The sequence below is a fragment of the Sinocyclocheilus rhinocerous genome, unplaced genomic scaffold (assembly GCF_001515625.1).
Source record: "Sinocyclocheilus rhinocerous isolate Xijiao unplaced genomic scaffold, SAMN03320098_v1.1 scaffold757, whole genome shotgun sequence".
In the NCBI taxonomy this organism is placed as follows: domain Eukaryota; kingdom Metazoa; phylum Chordata; class Actinopteri; order Cypriniformes; family Cyprinidae; genus Sinocyclocheilus; species Sinocyclocheilus rhinocerous.
In genome coordinates, this window is record NW_015662957.1 from 1142309 (window position 1) to 1160842 (window position 18534).

An 18534-nucleotide genomic window follows, 5' to 3' on the forward strand; every position below is an offset into this window, starting at 1 on the left:
CTGAGTCCTTAGACATATTCAAGAATCGGCTAAAAACACATCTATTCCATCTTTATTTGACCCTTTAACACTAGCACTCTATATTCGAATTCTATTCTAAAAAAAAAAAAACTTGCCCTTTTTAGACTTGCACTCTATTTATTTACTAACTGCTTGTTTTCTTTAAAAAAACTAACACTAGCTTCTCTATTCTATTTGTTTTCATTTATTTATTATACAATTAACAAAAAGCAAAAAAGGCCTCTAACACTAGCTTGCTCTATTCTTTTTCTATTCTATCTGTTTTATTTTTATTTATTATATAATTATTTAAAAAAAAAACCTTGCTAAATGTATTGCGTTAGGCTAACTGAGACTTGTCATAGCGCTTGCATATTGCTCTTTTGTTGATTTTGATTGCTTCCATTGTCCTCATTTGTAAGTCGCTTTGGATAAAAGTGTCTGCTAAATGACTAAATGTAAATACGTAAGAGTTTTTAAAAGACATTGTGCCCATATTACCACCTTGGGTGTGCATTACTTTTCAGTAATTCAGTGGCCCGTCGTCAATTATTACTTACTTAATGGAACCGTTGATGCCAATAATGAACATTTATTTTTAAGATGGCCGTTTTATTTTTAAGTTGGCAGTTTAGACACAGGAGCTTCGAATGCCTTCTTATAATTTGTCTTTTGTCTGGGAGGCAGCCATTAGGTCTGGTTTCCTCTCAGCTATATGAATTCATATGAACAAAGAGTCAGAAACTAAACTGATTTTAAGTCTTACAAGCTTTAAGCACAACATAACGCAATATGTTGTTTATGTTTGAAAAAAAAAAAACATAATTCTGTACGAGTCAGATATTACAGTAGCTGCACTTTATGAGACATTGCATTGGCTTAAAGTGAATCAAAAACGTTGTTTGTTCAGGAATCTGGCAACACTGGACACACTGTGTATTTTTGATTTGCTAAAAAAAGTACCAACTCAAAAGAGTCATTTGTTCAGTAATCAGTTTAAAATTACAATTTCAGTTCACACATCACAATTTATGTTTTTGATCAACTAAAAAGAACCGGTTCAATCGTTCAGGAATTGGAGTTCACGGATTGTGTTATATGTGTATGATTCAATAAAAAAATGTGTTTGTTAATCGAACCACACTGTTCACGCTGTATGTTTTTGAATTCATACTGGCTCAAAAGAGTCATTTATTTGTTTGGTTCAATATAGTATAACCTCCCCATAAGACTAATTTGTTCAGAAATCTGACTACTACTGGTCATGCCGTATGTCTTTGATTCACTAAAAAGAACCAGTTCATAATACTAATTTGTTTGGGATTCATACTGCACTGATAGCACAGTATGTTTCTTTCATAGACTGTAAAAAAAAAGATGAACGACATGTCTCTACTTCTGTCCACTATAGAAAAATGAAGCCAAAACATCTCAGTATGGCCCATAATCTTGCACTGATGATGTTATTTGGAGCCCGAGTTCACGCAGTAGTGATTCATTTTGCGCAGTAGTGATTATGAGTCCTGCCCAAATTCCCGCAGACCCAATCGCAAGCTCAAATAACTAATTAAAAGCAAACTTATTTGAAAAACGAACACTTGAACATACATCAGCGTGATAAGAACTACTTAAAATGATGGAAACCATCTTCGGGAAAAAAAAAATATTTGAAGTGTAATTTGATTATTTAGTTTGGCTCACATCCTATTCGTTTAAATGGAGAGGGTGGGGTTTATGACCTATACTGCTGCTAGCCACCAGATGGCGATCAAAATGTTTTGGTTTCATTTTTCAGGATGTGTGCGGCACGCTTGATTTCATCCTGTAGATTCAGTAGTGGTTTGATTGTTATAAATAAGACCCTAATGCCACCTAGCTGACAGGATTAGTGAAGCGTTTTTGTAGCACTTATTGTAAGCCCAGAGTAACTCTTTCTTCACGCCTTTTTAATAATGGAACTTCAGTGAAAATCCAGGTACATTTCCATTTTCTCTCGACGATCTGGTGCGAAGACTGATTACGAAAGTAGCAAATGAGTGCTGCCTAATGGGAAATTTGCACATACTGGCATGTAATGGAAAAACTCCAGACAGGGTTGCAAGCAGTGCAATGCGGCCCTATAGAACAATAACCTCCAGATGTCTGCTGCACGTAAGAGTTTTTAAAAGACATTGTGCCCATATTACCACCTTGGGTGTGCATTACTTTTCAGTAATTCAGTGGCCCGTCGTCAATTATTACTTACTTAATGGAACCGTTGATGCCAATAATGAACATTTATTTTTAAGATGGCCGTTTTATTTTTAAGTTGGCAGTTTAGACACAGGAGCTTCGAATGCCTTCTTATAATTTGTCTTTTGTCTGGGAGGATTATTTAGCCCTCACTGCTCAACTTGATTTCGCCTCAATCTCTTTTCCATTCTCCAGCCGCTTCTTTCTCTATTTCACCCTCTTATGCACAGTAATTCCACCTGCCGCCCCCCGAAAGGTCTTGTTGCAGCCGCTCTCTGTTGCAGGAGCGGGTACCTATGAGCTTCGTGGATGAGCAGAGCTGAGGCGGAAGTGATTTTATCAGTGCCTCACAGCTGCCCTCCTCGCTCATTCACGGCTCCCTCCCTCCGCTACAATCCCTCCATTTTCCAAGCCCTTGCAGCCAGAGCCATCAAGCTGTGAAAAATTAAAACAAAAGAGGGAAAAAATACAATATGTTTGCTCAGATTTGCCTCACATCTGTTCGAGCTCTTCTGCCGACAAACCGTGTTTGTGAGACATTGATAGGCTGACCTGCCTACGCATGCTTGAGTTGGCAACCCCCGCCGGGGGACGCGAGACAGGCCGAGAGAGAGAGATAGAAGACTGGGATTTGGCGAAAGCATCTCGGCTCAAAAATGCAGTGCCACAAACGTCGAGGTGTCAGGGGAAGAAACGGCAACACAGGATTACATGAAAAGCTGACAATTTAGAGATGAGCGCTAAAGACACTAAATGAGCCGCAGGACAGTCCCCTTCCCCACACACGAACACACAGTCAGCCCCTGTGACAAACGGTGCCTGTTTGATTGGTCGCTTCAGCCCTTTTCCTTGGCCTTTGGAATGAATCAAGTGAGGGTCAGCGGCAGCTCTAGTTTTTCTTGTCTAAATTATTGATGTGGTATTTCATCAATCTTTTTCATTGGGCACCCATGAGGAAATGTCATGGTATGCATCACTGTGGTATTGCTGTGTTATAAGGGCTGGTTTACAGAGGCCTTGACGTGATTTGTCATTTTGAGGCGGGGAGGGATGGGGAGCCAGCTGGCAGGGCTGGTTCTTCTGGAGCTACGGGAGCTCAGGGCAATCCAGGCAGCCATTTCACACATGCTGACTCCCAAATGCGCCCACACACACATGCATGCACGCATACGTAGCAGCACATTCCCTACATCTGCCGTGCGCCATCCCACAACACAACATGCTTGTTCTAGTTTATTCTTTCCTCACTGTCTGTTGTAATGGGTGCAGTGCTTGTTGCCCTACCAGAGGAATAAACCTTTTCATTAGGCATGCTTTCATTGGGCACCCATGAGGAAATGTCATGGTATGCATCACTGTGGTATTGCTGTGTTATAAGGGCTGGTTTACAGAGGCCTTGACGTGATTTGTCATTTTGATTGGTCGTTTTAGCAGAAACCCCACAGCTATGTTTATGATCCTGACTCAGGGCTCAGGTGTGCACGTACTGCTCCACGACTATTTTGTACCATTGCCTCACATACAATGAGTGATTAAATGTATGTGCTCCTAGGGGTGTTTGTCTGTTCAACCTGGCTGTTGTATGCATCTAACTGCTCTTTTATAACTCTGGAGACTTAAAAGAGTTCTCACTTTATTCAACTCTGTTTCAAAGTTTCAAAGTGTTAATTTTAACAGTTTTTGTAGTATTATTGTATTGTAGTCTTTAAATTAATTTTTTTTTCGGTTTTATTCATTAATTTTGGTCAGTTTGAATAAAAATTGATTTTTAGTTGACCAGGTTTAATTTTGCACTGAATATTCAAATGTTTATGTTAACTAAATTAACTGTTAATTAACTCGAACCCGACTTACCTAAACCAGCGTTATTAATTATAATTTTTTTTTTAATTATTTGTTAATTGAAATAAAACAAAACAAAAATGGTAGATAAAAAAAACTGGAAGTACTAAAATAAAACTAAACTGAAATAAAAAAAAAAATAAAGCTAAACACGCTTTATATGAAATTAATCAGATATATACACTTGGCTTAAATCAAAACACTGTTCATTACCGTTTTTTTTTCTCAGTAATTTATTAGAGAGATTTAAGATAGTATATATAAATTGATCATTTTGTCTAGCAAGATTTGTTGTGCGGGGGAGGATTAAAATGTCTGACGTTTGTTTATAGATTTTGATATCTTGTCAAATCTCTTTATTAGAGAGATTTAAAAATAACATATATATATATATATTTATATATATATATATATATGCTGTTTGAAAATAAGTCATTTATGATTTTCTTTTTGAATCATGATGATCTTATTTATAGCATCAAATTTAATTCTTTATAGTTTCTTTTTAATATGCTGTCTTTGTGAATGTCAAGATCTGCTTCATATGGAGTGTGCGTATATGTTTCCACAGTTTGCTGGGGATGGTATTTATGGCGGATCCTCCCACAACCACTATCAAAATCCCAGGCTCATTACGTTTCTGCTGACTCCCAAATGCGCCCACACACACATGCATGCACGCATACGTAGCAGCACATTCCCTACATCTGCCGTGCGCCATCCCACAACACAACATGCTTGTTCTAGTTTATTCTTTCCTCACTGTCTGTTGTAATGGGTGCAGTGCTTGTTGCCCTACCAGAGGAATAAACCTTTTCATTAGGCATGCTGTTGTAAGTCTGTGCCTTTATTGGCGCTGCCATGCTACGCTGCATCAGACCAGCCTGGGTCTTCCTGTGCTGTTGGCTACACATTCGGAGGAATGCTTCTGCAGTGCCATTGAGAGCTGATTGATGAATCAAGGCCTTTATCACAGCTCCCAATGTCCTGTTTGTCAGCAGGCAAAAAAAATGATAGAGAGGGAGCGAGAGACAGATCGAGAAGATGAATACCCCGCACTAATGAACAGATCTGTGAAGGGAGAGATTAGGATTTTGTCTGTGTTCAAACACATTCGGCTGGTCACACCATATCTGAATGTGTCCTCCCGAAGGTGACGTTGCTTATATATAAAAGGGGTGCCATAGAAGAACCATTTTGGTTTCCCCAAAGAACCTTTCAGTGAACAGTTCTTTAAAAAAAAAAAAAACATTATTTTATTAGTGTAAAGACCATTTTAATAATCTAAAGATACTTTTGTGCAATGGAAAGCTGTCATGGATGTTAAAGGTTCTTGTACCACAGGGCTGTTGAATGCTTGATTCTGATTGGTCGTTGAACATTCTAAAGTGTGCAAATATTCACAGCTATTTAAGTAGTTTCATATCTGTCGACCACATTACCCATGCTGACCAAGCAAACAAACATCACTAGCAGTAGGTTAAAAATTACAATTTCCATGTTTTTTTCCCAACTAAATTAGCCTTTATTACCTATGGATAAAAAATGCTTTCTTTCTCCTGCTGTCTGCATGCACACACACTTGCACACAGACAGAAACATACACATACAGAAATTTGTCAGCGCTGCCCTGCCACTGACATTATTTGCAATAAAATAGCTTGCACATGAAAAGCTATGTTGCATTTCTCAGTAGCGAAGTTGTAACATCACAGTTTTTGAAGCAGTTAAACTTACAGTTTCACTGTTAGTAACACTGTTAAGAGACACACAGACTCAGGTAATTTACACATTCTTAATTTTCTCTCTCTCTCTAGTAACTGCATTATTCTGCATATTAATTGCTCAGGCCTTCATTACTTGCTCTAAAATTATGTTTTAGAAACACCAACGGAGACTTGGGATGATATGCGTAAGAAATGAGTTTTATACATACAATTTTATTAGGGCTGTCAGACCTTCTTAAAATTTTTTAAATGTTTAATTTTTCTAATTAATTACAGGGTGCTGCGATTAATTAATCTAATTAATCGCAAACTAAATTTGGCTGTGAAAATACCCCCAAAAGATAATTTAAAGCTATTATTGTGTTAAATGGTTAGGCTACAATGGCCTAACATAAAGTATGGAACATAAAAGAAGATCATTTGAGAAACATCTCAGTATTTTTTGTTGATGCAATGAAAGTCACTAGTGACCAAAACAGCTTAGTTATAAACAGTATTCAAAATACCTTCTTTATACCAGAAACTAAAACTACCAGCACGTGGCGGTAAATGTCCTTATGAGTCGATTCGTTCAAACGGCTGATTCATTCAGGAATTCATTAAACGGCTCTCTCTGTGGGCTACTGAACCATTGGTTCACACGATTCGTTTAAAACGCGGATTCATTCAGAAACGAAACACTTTTGTGTTGCTCAGAGATGCACAACAATTCTGCTGTAGCTTTTTGGTATTATTTTCGTTGGCAAAATTGAACAAAAACTCACAAAATTGTGTTTAAAATATAGCACAATATTAACTTATTTACTGAACTGTTGTATAAAATCACATTTGCACTCGTGTCCTTCGTGGCTGCGGCGACAGAAGCGAGACTGGGTCATTCCACCAATCAACGTGCCTGAAAACTCCAGAGGACCCTTCCCTCAAGTTCTCGTCAGGGTCAGTAACAGCTACAGTTCACAGCTAACTGTTATAAAAAGCCTGAAAGATTTATTTTTATTCAAGGCACAAGACATCTCCATCGCTTTTACTTAATGGTCATATTTTGACAAATGCTGCTTGGTTGTTAGTAAAACAGATATAACTTTCAGCCATGAATGAAAAGACTCAAGATCTTGGCAAGCTTTGTCTCTCAGAACAGACAGTTCCACAACTGAAGTTTCACTGTGTCCCTTCGAGACATAAAAGAACAAGCCTCTCTCAAGTCTCCACACAGAAGCTTTTACCCAGGCCTCGCACTTCTGAAAGACAGAGCTTTCCTCGCCACATCTCTTGAACCGCAGAGAAACCTAAGAGGTTAAAAAGCAGTATCACAGGTGAACATTTTCAAGAGCTTTCTTTCAGACAGCTCTTCTGCGTCTGCCGCTGAGAGCCCTTCTAAGGTAAGGAGAGGACTAGTGCTCCCTCTCTGAGTCAAGGGTTGATGAGGAGGGGACTCAGAGGTAGATTGGCACAGGGTATCAACATCTCTAATCCATCTAATGCTTCTACAAAGCCTCTCCTTAACTTTCTCCAGGATGAGATGAGAAATGAGGGATCTTTGAGGGATCTTTTCTATCATATCTACAGGGTTCACTGCTAGGTTAGATGTAAGGCATAACGTACAGTCAGGGTCCTGACCGACCCTGCGTTCGCCGCCAACCAAGAACATGTAAATTCAGTTCCTTAGTTTGAAATTAATTTGAATGAACACTTTTTAGACGAATAAACTGAGTTTAAAACTGAAAAAAGATTAAAAAGTCTTAAACTTTGAAGGTTTATGGGCCATAGATGAAAAAAGAAAGCGATCATTGTGGAATATAGAGTTTATTGGTCATTACACTGCAATATTTGGCCATTTGATGCCATTATTGACCAATCAGAATCAAGTATTTTAGAGAGCAGTGTATAAGAAGGGAAATTATGTGATTGAGGACCATAATGGAAGACTCTAACATAGTTGGTATGGCAGAAGGTACTTCAAATGTTGAAGAGGATGTGTTCTCATAAAGAGTTTTTATAGAAACCTGCACTAAAAAGTGTCCGCCTCCGCAGTACTTTGAGGTGTGTTATCCATGCTTGAGCTTCTCTGGGGTTCTACAAGCTTACGTTTGTGTTATCTGTCGTTCAGACTCCAGCCTGGCCTTAGCATTCTGTGGACTGTCCTCATAAACTCCCTCACGGCCACTTGTACCTCAGATTACACCCATGGATTACTACAATCTCTTTCCACTGATGCGCACGCAGACGCATGGACATCACTTTAAACCACCCATATGGAAAGATTAGAAAACCTGTGAAAAAGCATGGAATCCATTTGAGGAGAGTTTTGATAACCCTTCTCACCTCTAGCCTTAAATGTTTGGCTTTAGAGACCCGGGTCTGTGGGTGTGTGGAGCTGACATGTTATGCTTGTTGGCTATTTTCAGGTAATAAAAGATTACCTGCTGCAGCCAATACTAGGCAAAATCCACACTATGCCAAAGCTGATTATTCTGTACTGAAATAATTATAGAAAAAAAGGCTTCTTTTCGGTTCTCTGGATTTTACTTTACATAGAGAATTCGTAATTTTGAGGATTACATTTCATGTCAAAAAACCCATCCTTTATGCATTTCTGAACAGTTTCTATAATGTAGAAGTCCTGTAGTACCAAGGACATGATGTGACACACAGAACCTTGAATTACATCCATACATTTGCATGCTGTTTTAAAATTTTGAAATTTCGCTCAGCAAGAGCCTAGCTTGACCCATTTTTTAGCTCCCAAAATGTGTGCTTATTTCTCACAGAATTAATCAATACACTTTTGAATCTCATAGGTGTAATTATGTAACCAGCAAATTATGTTATTAAGATTAACAACACATTTTACTATTTAGTCGATTTTAATGATATTGACTCAAAAGATCTGGGGGGTTTCATTGGCACTCACCCTGTCTAAAGTGAGGGCTGGGCTTGTGTGTCATGCTGCAAATTGCCAATAAGGTCCAGCATTAAAGTTGATAGTGTGCATCTGCTGTTATATCCATCTTGGATCTGTATTTGGTCTAAATTAAATATATTTATGTAAGTAATTATATATATATATATATAGTATTACAAAAAATATAGTTATTGATATTATTAATGCAATGTATATTAATGTGTGTCTGTGTGCATGTATATAATTTTCAGCATAATAAATGTAATTAGACACTATTACACTATTGCATTTTCTAGTAGCTGTAATTGTTTATGGTTCATTGAACAAGTATGAAAAATATTGTTTAAACCTTTTCCAATAAAGTTCTGTATATCTTCTTTGGAAATTACAAAAATTATAAAATATATATATAAAATATTATTATTATTATTATTATTATTATACATGTATTAGACACTATAGAAAATGAAAATAAAATGTATTAGACAAATTGGACACTATAGCATAGATTCTCATTCTTGAGACAATATATTTATTAAAAGTCAAAAAAATATATATTTTTAAAGAAACATATAAAACAGAATTCAGAATTCATATCATTCTTGCAGGAATTAAGAATCTCTGCACTAGTGTCTAATTACCTCTATTACACAGTTGTCACTTTCTCTGCCTACTGTCTAGAGACGCACAGCACCGAAGGACAATAGTGAGTTTCATTGACATGAAAAAAAGCAAAGCAGCATTTTGTTTACATTTTCTACACCCCCAATTACCTACGAAATTCGAATTCCAATAAACAATACATCCCCCCAACACACGCACACAACATGAAAGCGGTGAATTCTTAATTTACTGACTAGCTTGAATCAATTTCCATTCTCCCATATTGGTCCATTAGCTCCGAGGGGAGATAGGGAAGCTCAGTGCACCTGGCCAGCTCTAGTATTCCCATTCTCTGTGTCCTATTATTTGGTGAGCAGAGCTGGGGCTTTGTCGTCGCATGGATGATTTAGAAAACGAACTGCAAAGGGCTATGTGCGCTAATGCCGCTAATGGCTGCTTCCGCCTGACAATGGTGCTCGATGATACCTGGACCTGAGCTCCGAGAAAAGAAATAGACAGGGATGTTTTGCAACATAAAGCTTGGACATGTTTGCAACATCATGCTAACCTGCTTGTTTTTCAGCATAGTGCAATAGATAATGTTGTTGAGACTAGAGAACAGGTCATGTTTCGAAGAGCATTAACTAATAGAGTATAGGAATCTTTCATCCGTAAAATTCTGTTTTCATTTATTTAACATTATGTAACCTTTCTTTTACAGATCACTAAAGGAGAATGTTTGAAGATTTTTTCCATGCAGTTATAATGAACAGGAACTGAAGCTTTCAAGAATGCAAAAGCACCATAAATCATCAAAAAAGTCATCCAAATGACGAAATCATTTAAAAGTTTCTGAAAGAAGTAACAGTGACTAAATTTGTGAATGAAGCGTTCTAATGAATCAGTTAATTCGGAACGATTCATTTGAAAAGTGAAATGATCCAGTTTGTAAGTTCATCTCACTTGTTCAATGATTTGGTTGCAGTGGTTAACAGCTCACTTGAGGTGAAGATTGTCAGTGACTAATGATTCAAATCTTGGTTTCAAAAGCATCATAGGAACCACTATTTTTGAAACTTGAAATCTCTTGTCTCAATTCATTGTAACTGCATGTGCCCAGCACATTTTTTTGAAATATTTCTTACATGTCGTACAGGTCTGGAACGGCGTGAGAGTGAATAACGGATGACAGAATTTTTATTTTGAAGGAAAGTGTTCCTTTAAGGACAGGCTGGGAGAACAAAGACTTGGCCAAAATGTTTGTGCAATTTTGTCATATATGCAATCTAAACAGGTTTGCGGCAAACTCCTTGGGCATACCAATGAAAGACAGAAGTTTAGTTATTCTGTTTTGATGGGAGTCGAGATATCTGAGGGCGATCACCCACACAAAAGAGACATCAAGCTCTAATCTAAGCTGCTTGCTATGTGATTACACGTCTCTACCTCAAGCGAAAAATCCAGTGTGGTAGAAGCATAATTAGATCTCATGGAATGCTCCTTGACTAAAACTGGCAGTCATACATAGCCTATAGCATTACAGCTAGTGTAAGTGTCCTGGTGGGGCTCTTCTATTACCGCCTAACTTAATCAGAGGCAGTAAAAGCATGGGTCAGAGGGTAACATATTCACTTGAGTGGAGAGTTTGAATGATCGTTATTTCTCACGCTGGCCTTGAATAACTCGACGTATACTGTAGGCTACTTGTAATGTGAAACTTAGCTCAAGTGTTAGAAAGTTCACTCACTGAGTACCGAACTTCCTTGAATGTGGGCCAACACGATATCGGCTTCAAGAACCTGTGCTAAATGGCTTGATGCAGTGGCCTGCTTGCATGTGTGAGCATTTGTGTGTGGGTGTGCGTAATTTTAACTTAGAGAGTAATATTGTAATGAGAATGTTGTGGACTGATCGTTTCTATTACGCTAAGAAGGTATTGTGTGGTAATTTAGCCTGTGAGAAAGTTGCACTGCCGAATGCTTGTCACTGACCTCCCTCATGTTTCTACCGCCCACGCAATCCTCATATTTGTATGCAATATGTTTCATGTTAGAGGCTTCTAACACGGCCTGTTCTTTACATATGTGGACATTTGTGCCTTTGACAGAAGCATAATTATCACTGGCACCTGTATTATACTGTATCTGCTGCCATATGTATTATATAGTAGTGTGTACATTCAGTACCTCAGTGACCCAAATTCATTTACCAAAATGATTAGTGTAACACAGATCACACTACATGGAGTGCTGTATCCTGTAATGAATTGCACTAGACTTGACCTTTTCCAGTGTGATGGATGAACCTGGAAATAATAGCTGCTGACTTGTTATTTAATCAGAATTCCAAATAATGACTTTGTACAAAATTGGATAAAATGCAAATATTTATTTTTACTTTAATATTGTGTGTGCTTAACCATATACACTAATTTTAAAAGTTTGCTATGACTTCTTAATGTTTTTGAAAGATGTTCACCAAGGCTGCATTTATTTGATCAAAACAGTAAAATATTGTGAAATATTATTGTATTTATATTTTTTTGAAATAAATAATAGTATTTAATATATTTAAATATTATTTTATATTATATATTAAATTTGATTTAAAATAACTTTTTTATTATTATTTTAATATATATTCAAATGTAACTTATTCCTCTGATGGCAAAGCAGAATTTTCAGCATCATTACTCCAGTCTTTAGTGTCACATGATCCTTAAAATTCATTCTAATATGCCGATTTGCTGCTTAATTAACATTTCTTGTTATTATCAATTTTGAAAAAATCTGTGCTGCTTAATATTTTTGTTCAGAAACTTTTGCAAATGGAAAGTTCAAAATTTATTTTATTTGAAATAGAGATTTCTTGTGACATTATAAATGTTTTTACTGTCACTTTTGATCAATTAAATGCATCCTTGCTGGAATAAAAAAACTGTTCTGACACCAAACTTTTTAAATGGTAGTATACACTTCATAGTAGTATGCTAGTATGTCATTCCCAACATAGCCATAGTCCTTATGGGAGGGTTTGTTGTGAAAACACTTTTTTTTATTTTGTGGCTCAAAAAACTATACATTTCACCCCAGAGATACTAGAAGCCATTTGGGGGCTTATAACGCTAAACTAACACCCCATTAACCAGTGACATCATTATGATAGCCATGATTCGCTCCATCCCCCTTATTAAGTCCCTCTCTTATCTGCATCTCTGGCTCCTTCTTTATTCTCTATCCCTCCCTGCCTCGCCAGCGCGCTTGACATTTCTCCCCGCATCCATTCTTCATGCTATGTGTGCGTGCGTGTGTGTGTGTGTTTATAAGAGCATGGAGTGGAGAGAAAGAGACAGAGTGAAAAGATGGGCGAGGTGGATAGCTGCAGCTAGCATGGTAGAAAAAGTGCAGAAGCAGCACAACAGCATCGCCTCTTCTCCTGCAGTCGTGTAGAGGATGTCTCTCTAATTACCCGGCCCCCCTTTTCACGCCGCTGCCCCACCTCTTAGCTTGTACCCAGGGATTTGTCCATTGTGCTTTTCAATAGACACAGCGTGATTGGACTGAAAGCAGTCATTAGCCTGTGCCACTGTCTCTGGGGTCCTTGCGCTTTTATAGAGGGAGAGAAAAAGAGAGTGTCATGCCTGGAGAATACACTTGGACTCTACTAGGGAATACATAAAGGCTCTATTTGTACTGTTCGCCCATTGTGCTGACTTTGGGAAATTAATGTCATTGTTGATATGTGGAAAAACTCCCATAATTCCATGAGTATCCAGCTATTCAGCAGCCAGCTATTTTAATTGCAAAGCTAATGCAGTAATTGCATTTGTGATTCAATTCTTTGCACCCATTAATATTAATTTTCTTCCTAATTATCTCATTTCAACACCATTCTGCCACTCAGTTTGACATTTTGTTAATTTGCACAAAGACAAAATTCACACATACTTTTGGGGCTGCTTTATGTTTGGCATGCATGTGTATGAGATGATTTGACAAAACAGCTCTAACGTGTTTAGATTAAATACTTTTTTATTATTATTTGCTATCTTTGAAATGGGAAACATATAACCTCGCAAAAGCAACAGGCTTCCACTCTTTTTTTTCCCCCAGTCTTCTGACGTTATTATTTATTTATTTGTCTACATCATGTGGTTATTGGCGCATTCCACTCTTCATCTCCTGTTCATCTTCCTCTGAGAATGCAGTGGTGAATTCATGCAATTTGATTTGGGCTGTATCTGTGCAGATGGCTGTCTCTCTTCATCCTTCTCCATTCCTCTCGTCTTTTCACTCAGATGGTTATTTTCTCTTCTGCACTGTCGCTCCCCTCTCCCTTTCTTTCTCTCTCTATGTCTCAAAATAAAAACAACTTTCAGGGGAGACAGAGAAATCGATCACGTTGACAAAAGATCCGCATGACTGCAGCGCTGGCGATGTGGCTCATCTTTCAGTCTTTCTCTTTATTCTCCTCGTGATAAACTCCTGATATCGCCCGGCTTTATGATTATGTCCTGTTTTCAGTTCGAGCAGCTTCCCTAGTGAGTGTAATCAGCATAGCTTTTCCATTTCTGCCCTTACAAATGCTGTACGTACCTTCATTTTACACTTAATCGTGTCAGGGATTTTTTTTCCCCCCATACCTGCAGCGCATGGAATGTGGACACTTCTCTTCGAATTACACTCTGTACACTCTAAAAAATGCTGGGTTAAATACAACCCAGCGCTGGGTAAAATATGGACAAACCCAGCGATTGGGTTGTTTTCAACCAACAGTTGGGTTAAATGTTTAACCCAACCTTCTGGGCAGTAACCCAACCACTTGGTCAAAACAACCAATCGCTGGGTTTGTCCATACTTTACCCAGCGCTGGGTTGTGTTTAACCCAGCATTTTTAAGAGTGTATTATCTCGAAGTCACAAGAGGTTACAATTACAAAACTAGCCTGTATGGGTACACACAGCACTGTTGGAATTAAAGCCGGGCCATTAATCTCACTACAGGACCTGAGGAATTACAGTAAAATGAGGCAGAGCTTTCAAGAGTCAAATAAGACGTGTTACAGTATGTTGGAATAGAGCTGGTTTCAATTTTGAATATCAGTCTAGCTGAATCACCCCCTCATGTTCCATTGCCTCCTCATTTATATAGATGGAATTCCTCTTCATGCTATCCATACCCAGACAGAGAAAGGAAGAAGCAGGGAGAAAAAATAAAAAGTAGGGAAAAACAAAATCCGTATTTCAAAATCCAGCCACTGCTCCATATTCCTATCCAATTCAGGCTAGGATCCATATTAAAGTAGCCTGTGTGGAACAGATAGTTTCGTCTGTTTCTAATGGGATTTAAGAGCAAGAGTATTTGACTGACTCCAGCTTTCACTTGAGAAATATTAAACCTGAGCATCCGGAACTCAATCTTAAAGATGTCATTCATGACTTCTTTTTTCATACATATTCCATTTTGTCTTCATATAACACGTAAGCATGCTGAATCTGTGTGCACAGAACTCTGAAGATTGTCATGTAATTGCAATGACTGCCATTTACAAACGTCTGTGCATTGCATGTTTGTTTGTTTATTCATTTATTTGGCTAATTCAATTATTCTTACAGCTATAATAATGTACACTGTACAACAGGGACAGCACACTAAAAAGTACACTTTTGTAACTTTTCTACACTTGTAGGGTGCATATTAGTATTAGGGTACTATTACTAGGATACATGTAAGTAATGATAATCAAGTACATATTAGTACTTAAAGGGTACACATTATTACTAGTTAGTATTTAAGATACAAATACACAGGTACATAGTCATAGTTGTACCTTAAGTAGCCATATTAGTACCTAAAGTATACATTTTATTCATAATTAGGTACTAATATACAAATACATACACAAATTAGTATTGTAACTGAGCACATATTAGCACTAATTATCTTACTAACATAGTAATACCAAACTGCACATTTTGGTATTAATTACTAATATGCTAATACTTACGCATATTGGTGCCTTAAAATGTAGCATACAAGGTACATATTAGTTCTTAATGGATAAATGTTAGTACCTAGAGGGGCATTTTGTACTAATTAGTACTTAAGGTACAAATATGCAAATACATATACATAATTTTACCTTAGGGTACATATTAGTACCTTAAGTGTACATTTTAGTGGTAATTCAGGGTACTAATATGTACTGATATAATGTTAGTACGTTACTAATATATTAAGGTTGGCATATTTGTGCCTAATTTATATATAAGGTGCATTAGTACTTCAGATGCTAATTTGCAAGTACATATTTCATCTTATGACCTTAAGGGTATTTATTGTTACCTAAATTGTGCAGTTTAGTCCTTAATGTACTAATATGCAAATATATATACATATTAGTACCCTAAGGTATAGCTACAGTAATAGATACATATTAATACACAATGGATAGATATTACTTTTATGGTATTAGTGTTATGTTAGTATTGTAGTACTAATTAGTGCTTCCGATACAAACATGTACATACTCATGTTAGTACCTTAATGGTACATATTAGTACCTAAAGTGTAAATTTTATTCCTTAAGGTACTTATATCCGCCCTTTAGGAGGAGATACAATTTAAAAGTGCAAAAATATATATTTCCTCTTAGCTTACCAATAAATATAAGAGTTACAAATAAAAGGTAAATATAAATATTCATATCTAAGTGATTATTTCCAGATGTCCTTTAGTTCCTAATGTTACTTGATCACATGAAACAACTGTCTTCTTTTTCTCTAGTCAGCTCTCAGCTTGATCAGCTCATCTCCACATTTGAATTTGTCCGTCATTGAGAGAGAACCTCCATCAATCCTGACAGGGCTTTGAGGAGATACACCATCCAGGATCAGAGACAGAACGCCTTGAGAACAGTGAGGCAGTTTGTTGGGTTATCACCTTGATGTTAAACATAAGAAACTATGTTATGATTCCGAGAGTTATAAAACTGACAGAAGTAGACTGCTGTCAAATTTACGGAGGGAGGAAGCGTTTGATAGACACTTTTGAAAGCGATCTACTGTAGGGTAATTTGTTTCAATCTGCCAGGTTTTGGTCACATTCCTATGATGTAGACAGGTTTATTGTTTATTGCTTTGAACCTTGGCCTTAAAGGATGTGACTAATCTTCTAAATGCGCACGACTATTTCCTAAAGCGTCTTGAATGGTCTGCCAAAGCAATACGTTTCAACCGTTACTCAAAAAAATTTTCAGCCGCTCTTTCTTTTCTCAATAAATCCTCTACTTTGGCTTCTCACGTTTTCTTTTTTGGTGCATTGCTCATCCTTTAGCATGCTGGCAGGAAGATGATTCATCCTGGTGAATTGTATCCGTCTTTCTTTGTACGGAAGACAATGAAACTAAACAGCAGCCCTGGTCTCCATATAGTTGGACAAGAGCTTGTATGCTGAATTATTGAGTGTGATAGGTCTGGCACAATGTGTAATCAGAAACCCTTCATAAAGACACATGTGCGCCCACAAACGCATCCACACATGGTTGAATAGCAGAACGCTTTGTAGTTAACCACTTTGTAAAGAACTTTGCAAGTTGCAAGCTCTCAGCAGAGGTTACACAAGTGCCACCTCAAATGAAACCCAAACATCAGGTGCGTGGCAGACAATAGCAGCACTAAAGGACACAAAAGACACATTCGACTGGTTGACTGCAGTGAGAATACCTGACCACAGTGCTTTAGTTATCGAAGCAGCCTGTAGGAAGCTCGAGGTGGCCTGTAGGTTGGAGAACAGTGCCTGACCGTACACTCATCAAACTGCACCCGTTGACCAGCTCATCAACCACCTCACACAGCTCTTGACTCTCATAGCCTGAAAGCCTCGGGTTCTCATAGGAAGAGCAGACAGTGCCAATAAAAAGTCGTAAAACAAGAGTGCAATACTATAAAATCAAGAAAAAAAAACCATTACTGATGGGCAGGAAATAAGAGAGGGCCATCAAGACACTTTAGTTGAGTCCAAAGAGGCCTATAGAAAAGAAACGTACTTTTTGGGCTTCAGTCACGCATTTCAATGAGCTCCAAGAGTTTTTTTTTTTTTGTTTTTTTTTTATCTGATTTGATTTGGTGTGTTCTATTTTCTCTCTCTCAATTTGAGTTTTCATACTTTGCCAGTCGCACATGTGAATTACTTCAAATAACTTGAAATTAATAGTACATTTGTTATTCTAACGTTGTCTGTTTCATTATGCCGAATCCCAAAATGAAAAACGGCAATGCAGAGAAAAGCTAATGAAGGATTCAGTCTTTGATGTAAAAGAGCATTACGCTGTATTTTGAACATTCTCTGCATCTAAAGTGGTTCCTGTAGCTCAGCTGATATGCCGCTAGCAACCTTGCAGTAACGGTTCGATTCTCAGGGAGCATAAACCGAGTCAAATACACCTTAAATGCACTGTCTCAGTTTGAGTCTGCCATCTGTTAGAATTAACATTGTGCAATCAGTTTTTGCACTGAGCTCATTTAAAGTAGTTAGACTAAAGCATGCTAGTCTTTTGAAAAAGTTGTGCTACTAACAAAAAGTAACTACAGCTTCATTTAAATATTTGACTATTCAACATTATAATTTAAGCAGAGGCATATTTTGGGGCACATTGGGGGTTTGAATTAATTATAGGGTTCCTACAACTTTTGACCATGACTTTTCTACTGGATGGGGGTTTTTACAAATCACTTTTATAGCAGTTGCACGTACAATTTCTGCTCTAGTCTAGTCTGTATGAAATATTTTAGAGTATACTGTAGCTACTAAAACTGATATTCACTGTTGAAGTTTCCTTGACTTTTCCATGACTTTTTCAGATTTTAATTTCAGTAAATTTTCACTGCTCATATGTGAATTTTTCCAGGATGGCATTTTTGTGCTCTGTGAAAACGGGAACAATTACACTAGGAACAACTAGGAAAAATTGTCACACTTTATGTTAAGGTCCAGTTCTCGCTATTAAAGGGATAGTTCACCCAAAAATGAAAATGATGTCATTATTTACTCACCCTCATGTCGTTCCAAACCTGTAAGACCTCCCCTCCGTTCATCTTTGGAAAAACACAAATTAGATATTTTTGAAGGAATCTGAGAGCTCTCTGACCCTCCCATAGACAGCAAGGGTCCTTACATGATCAAGGTCCAGAAACATAGCAAGGAGATCGGTAAAATAATCCATGTGACA

General features: G+C 37.4%; 1 protein-coding gene across 1 annotated transcript in view; it reads left to right on the top strand.

Moving 5' to 3' along the window:
• Nucleotides 1-18534, top strand: part of cdh4 (cadherin 4, type 1, R-cadherin (retinal)) — a 237898-nt gene that overhangs the window by 149949 nt on the left and 69415 nt on the right. Inside the window, exons 5-6 of the mRNA XM_016538882.1 lie at nucleotides 4646-4737; nucleotides 6632-6737. Of these exons, the coding sequence (XP_016394368.1) occupies nucleotides 4646-4737; nucleotides 6632-6737 (198 nt within the window). The remainder of the gene's footprint in view (nucleotides 1-4645; nucleotides 4738-6631; nucleotides 6738-18534) is intronic.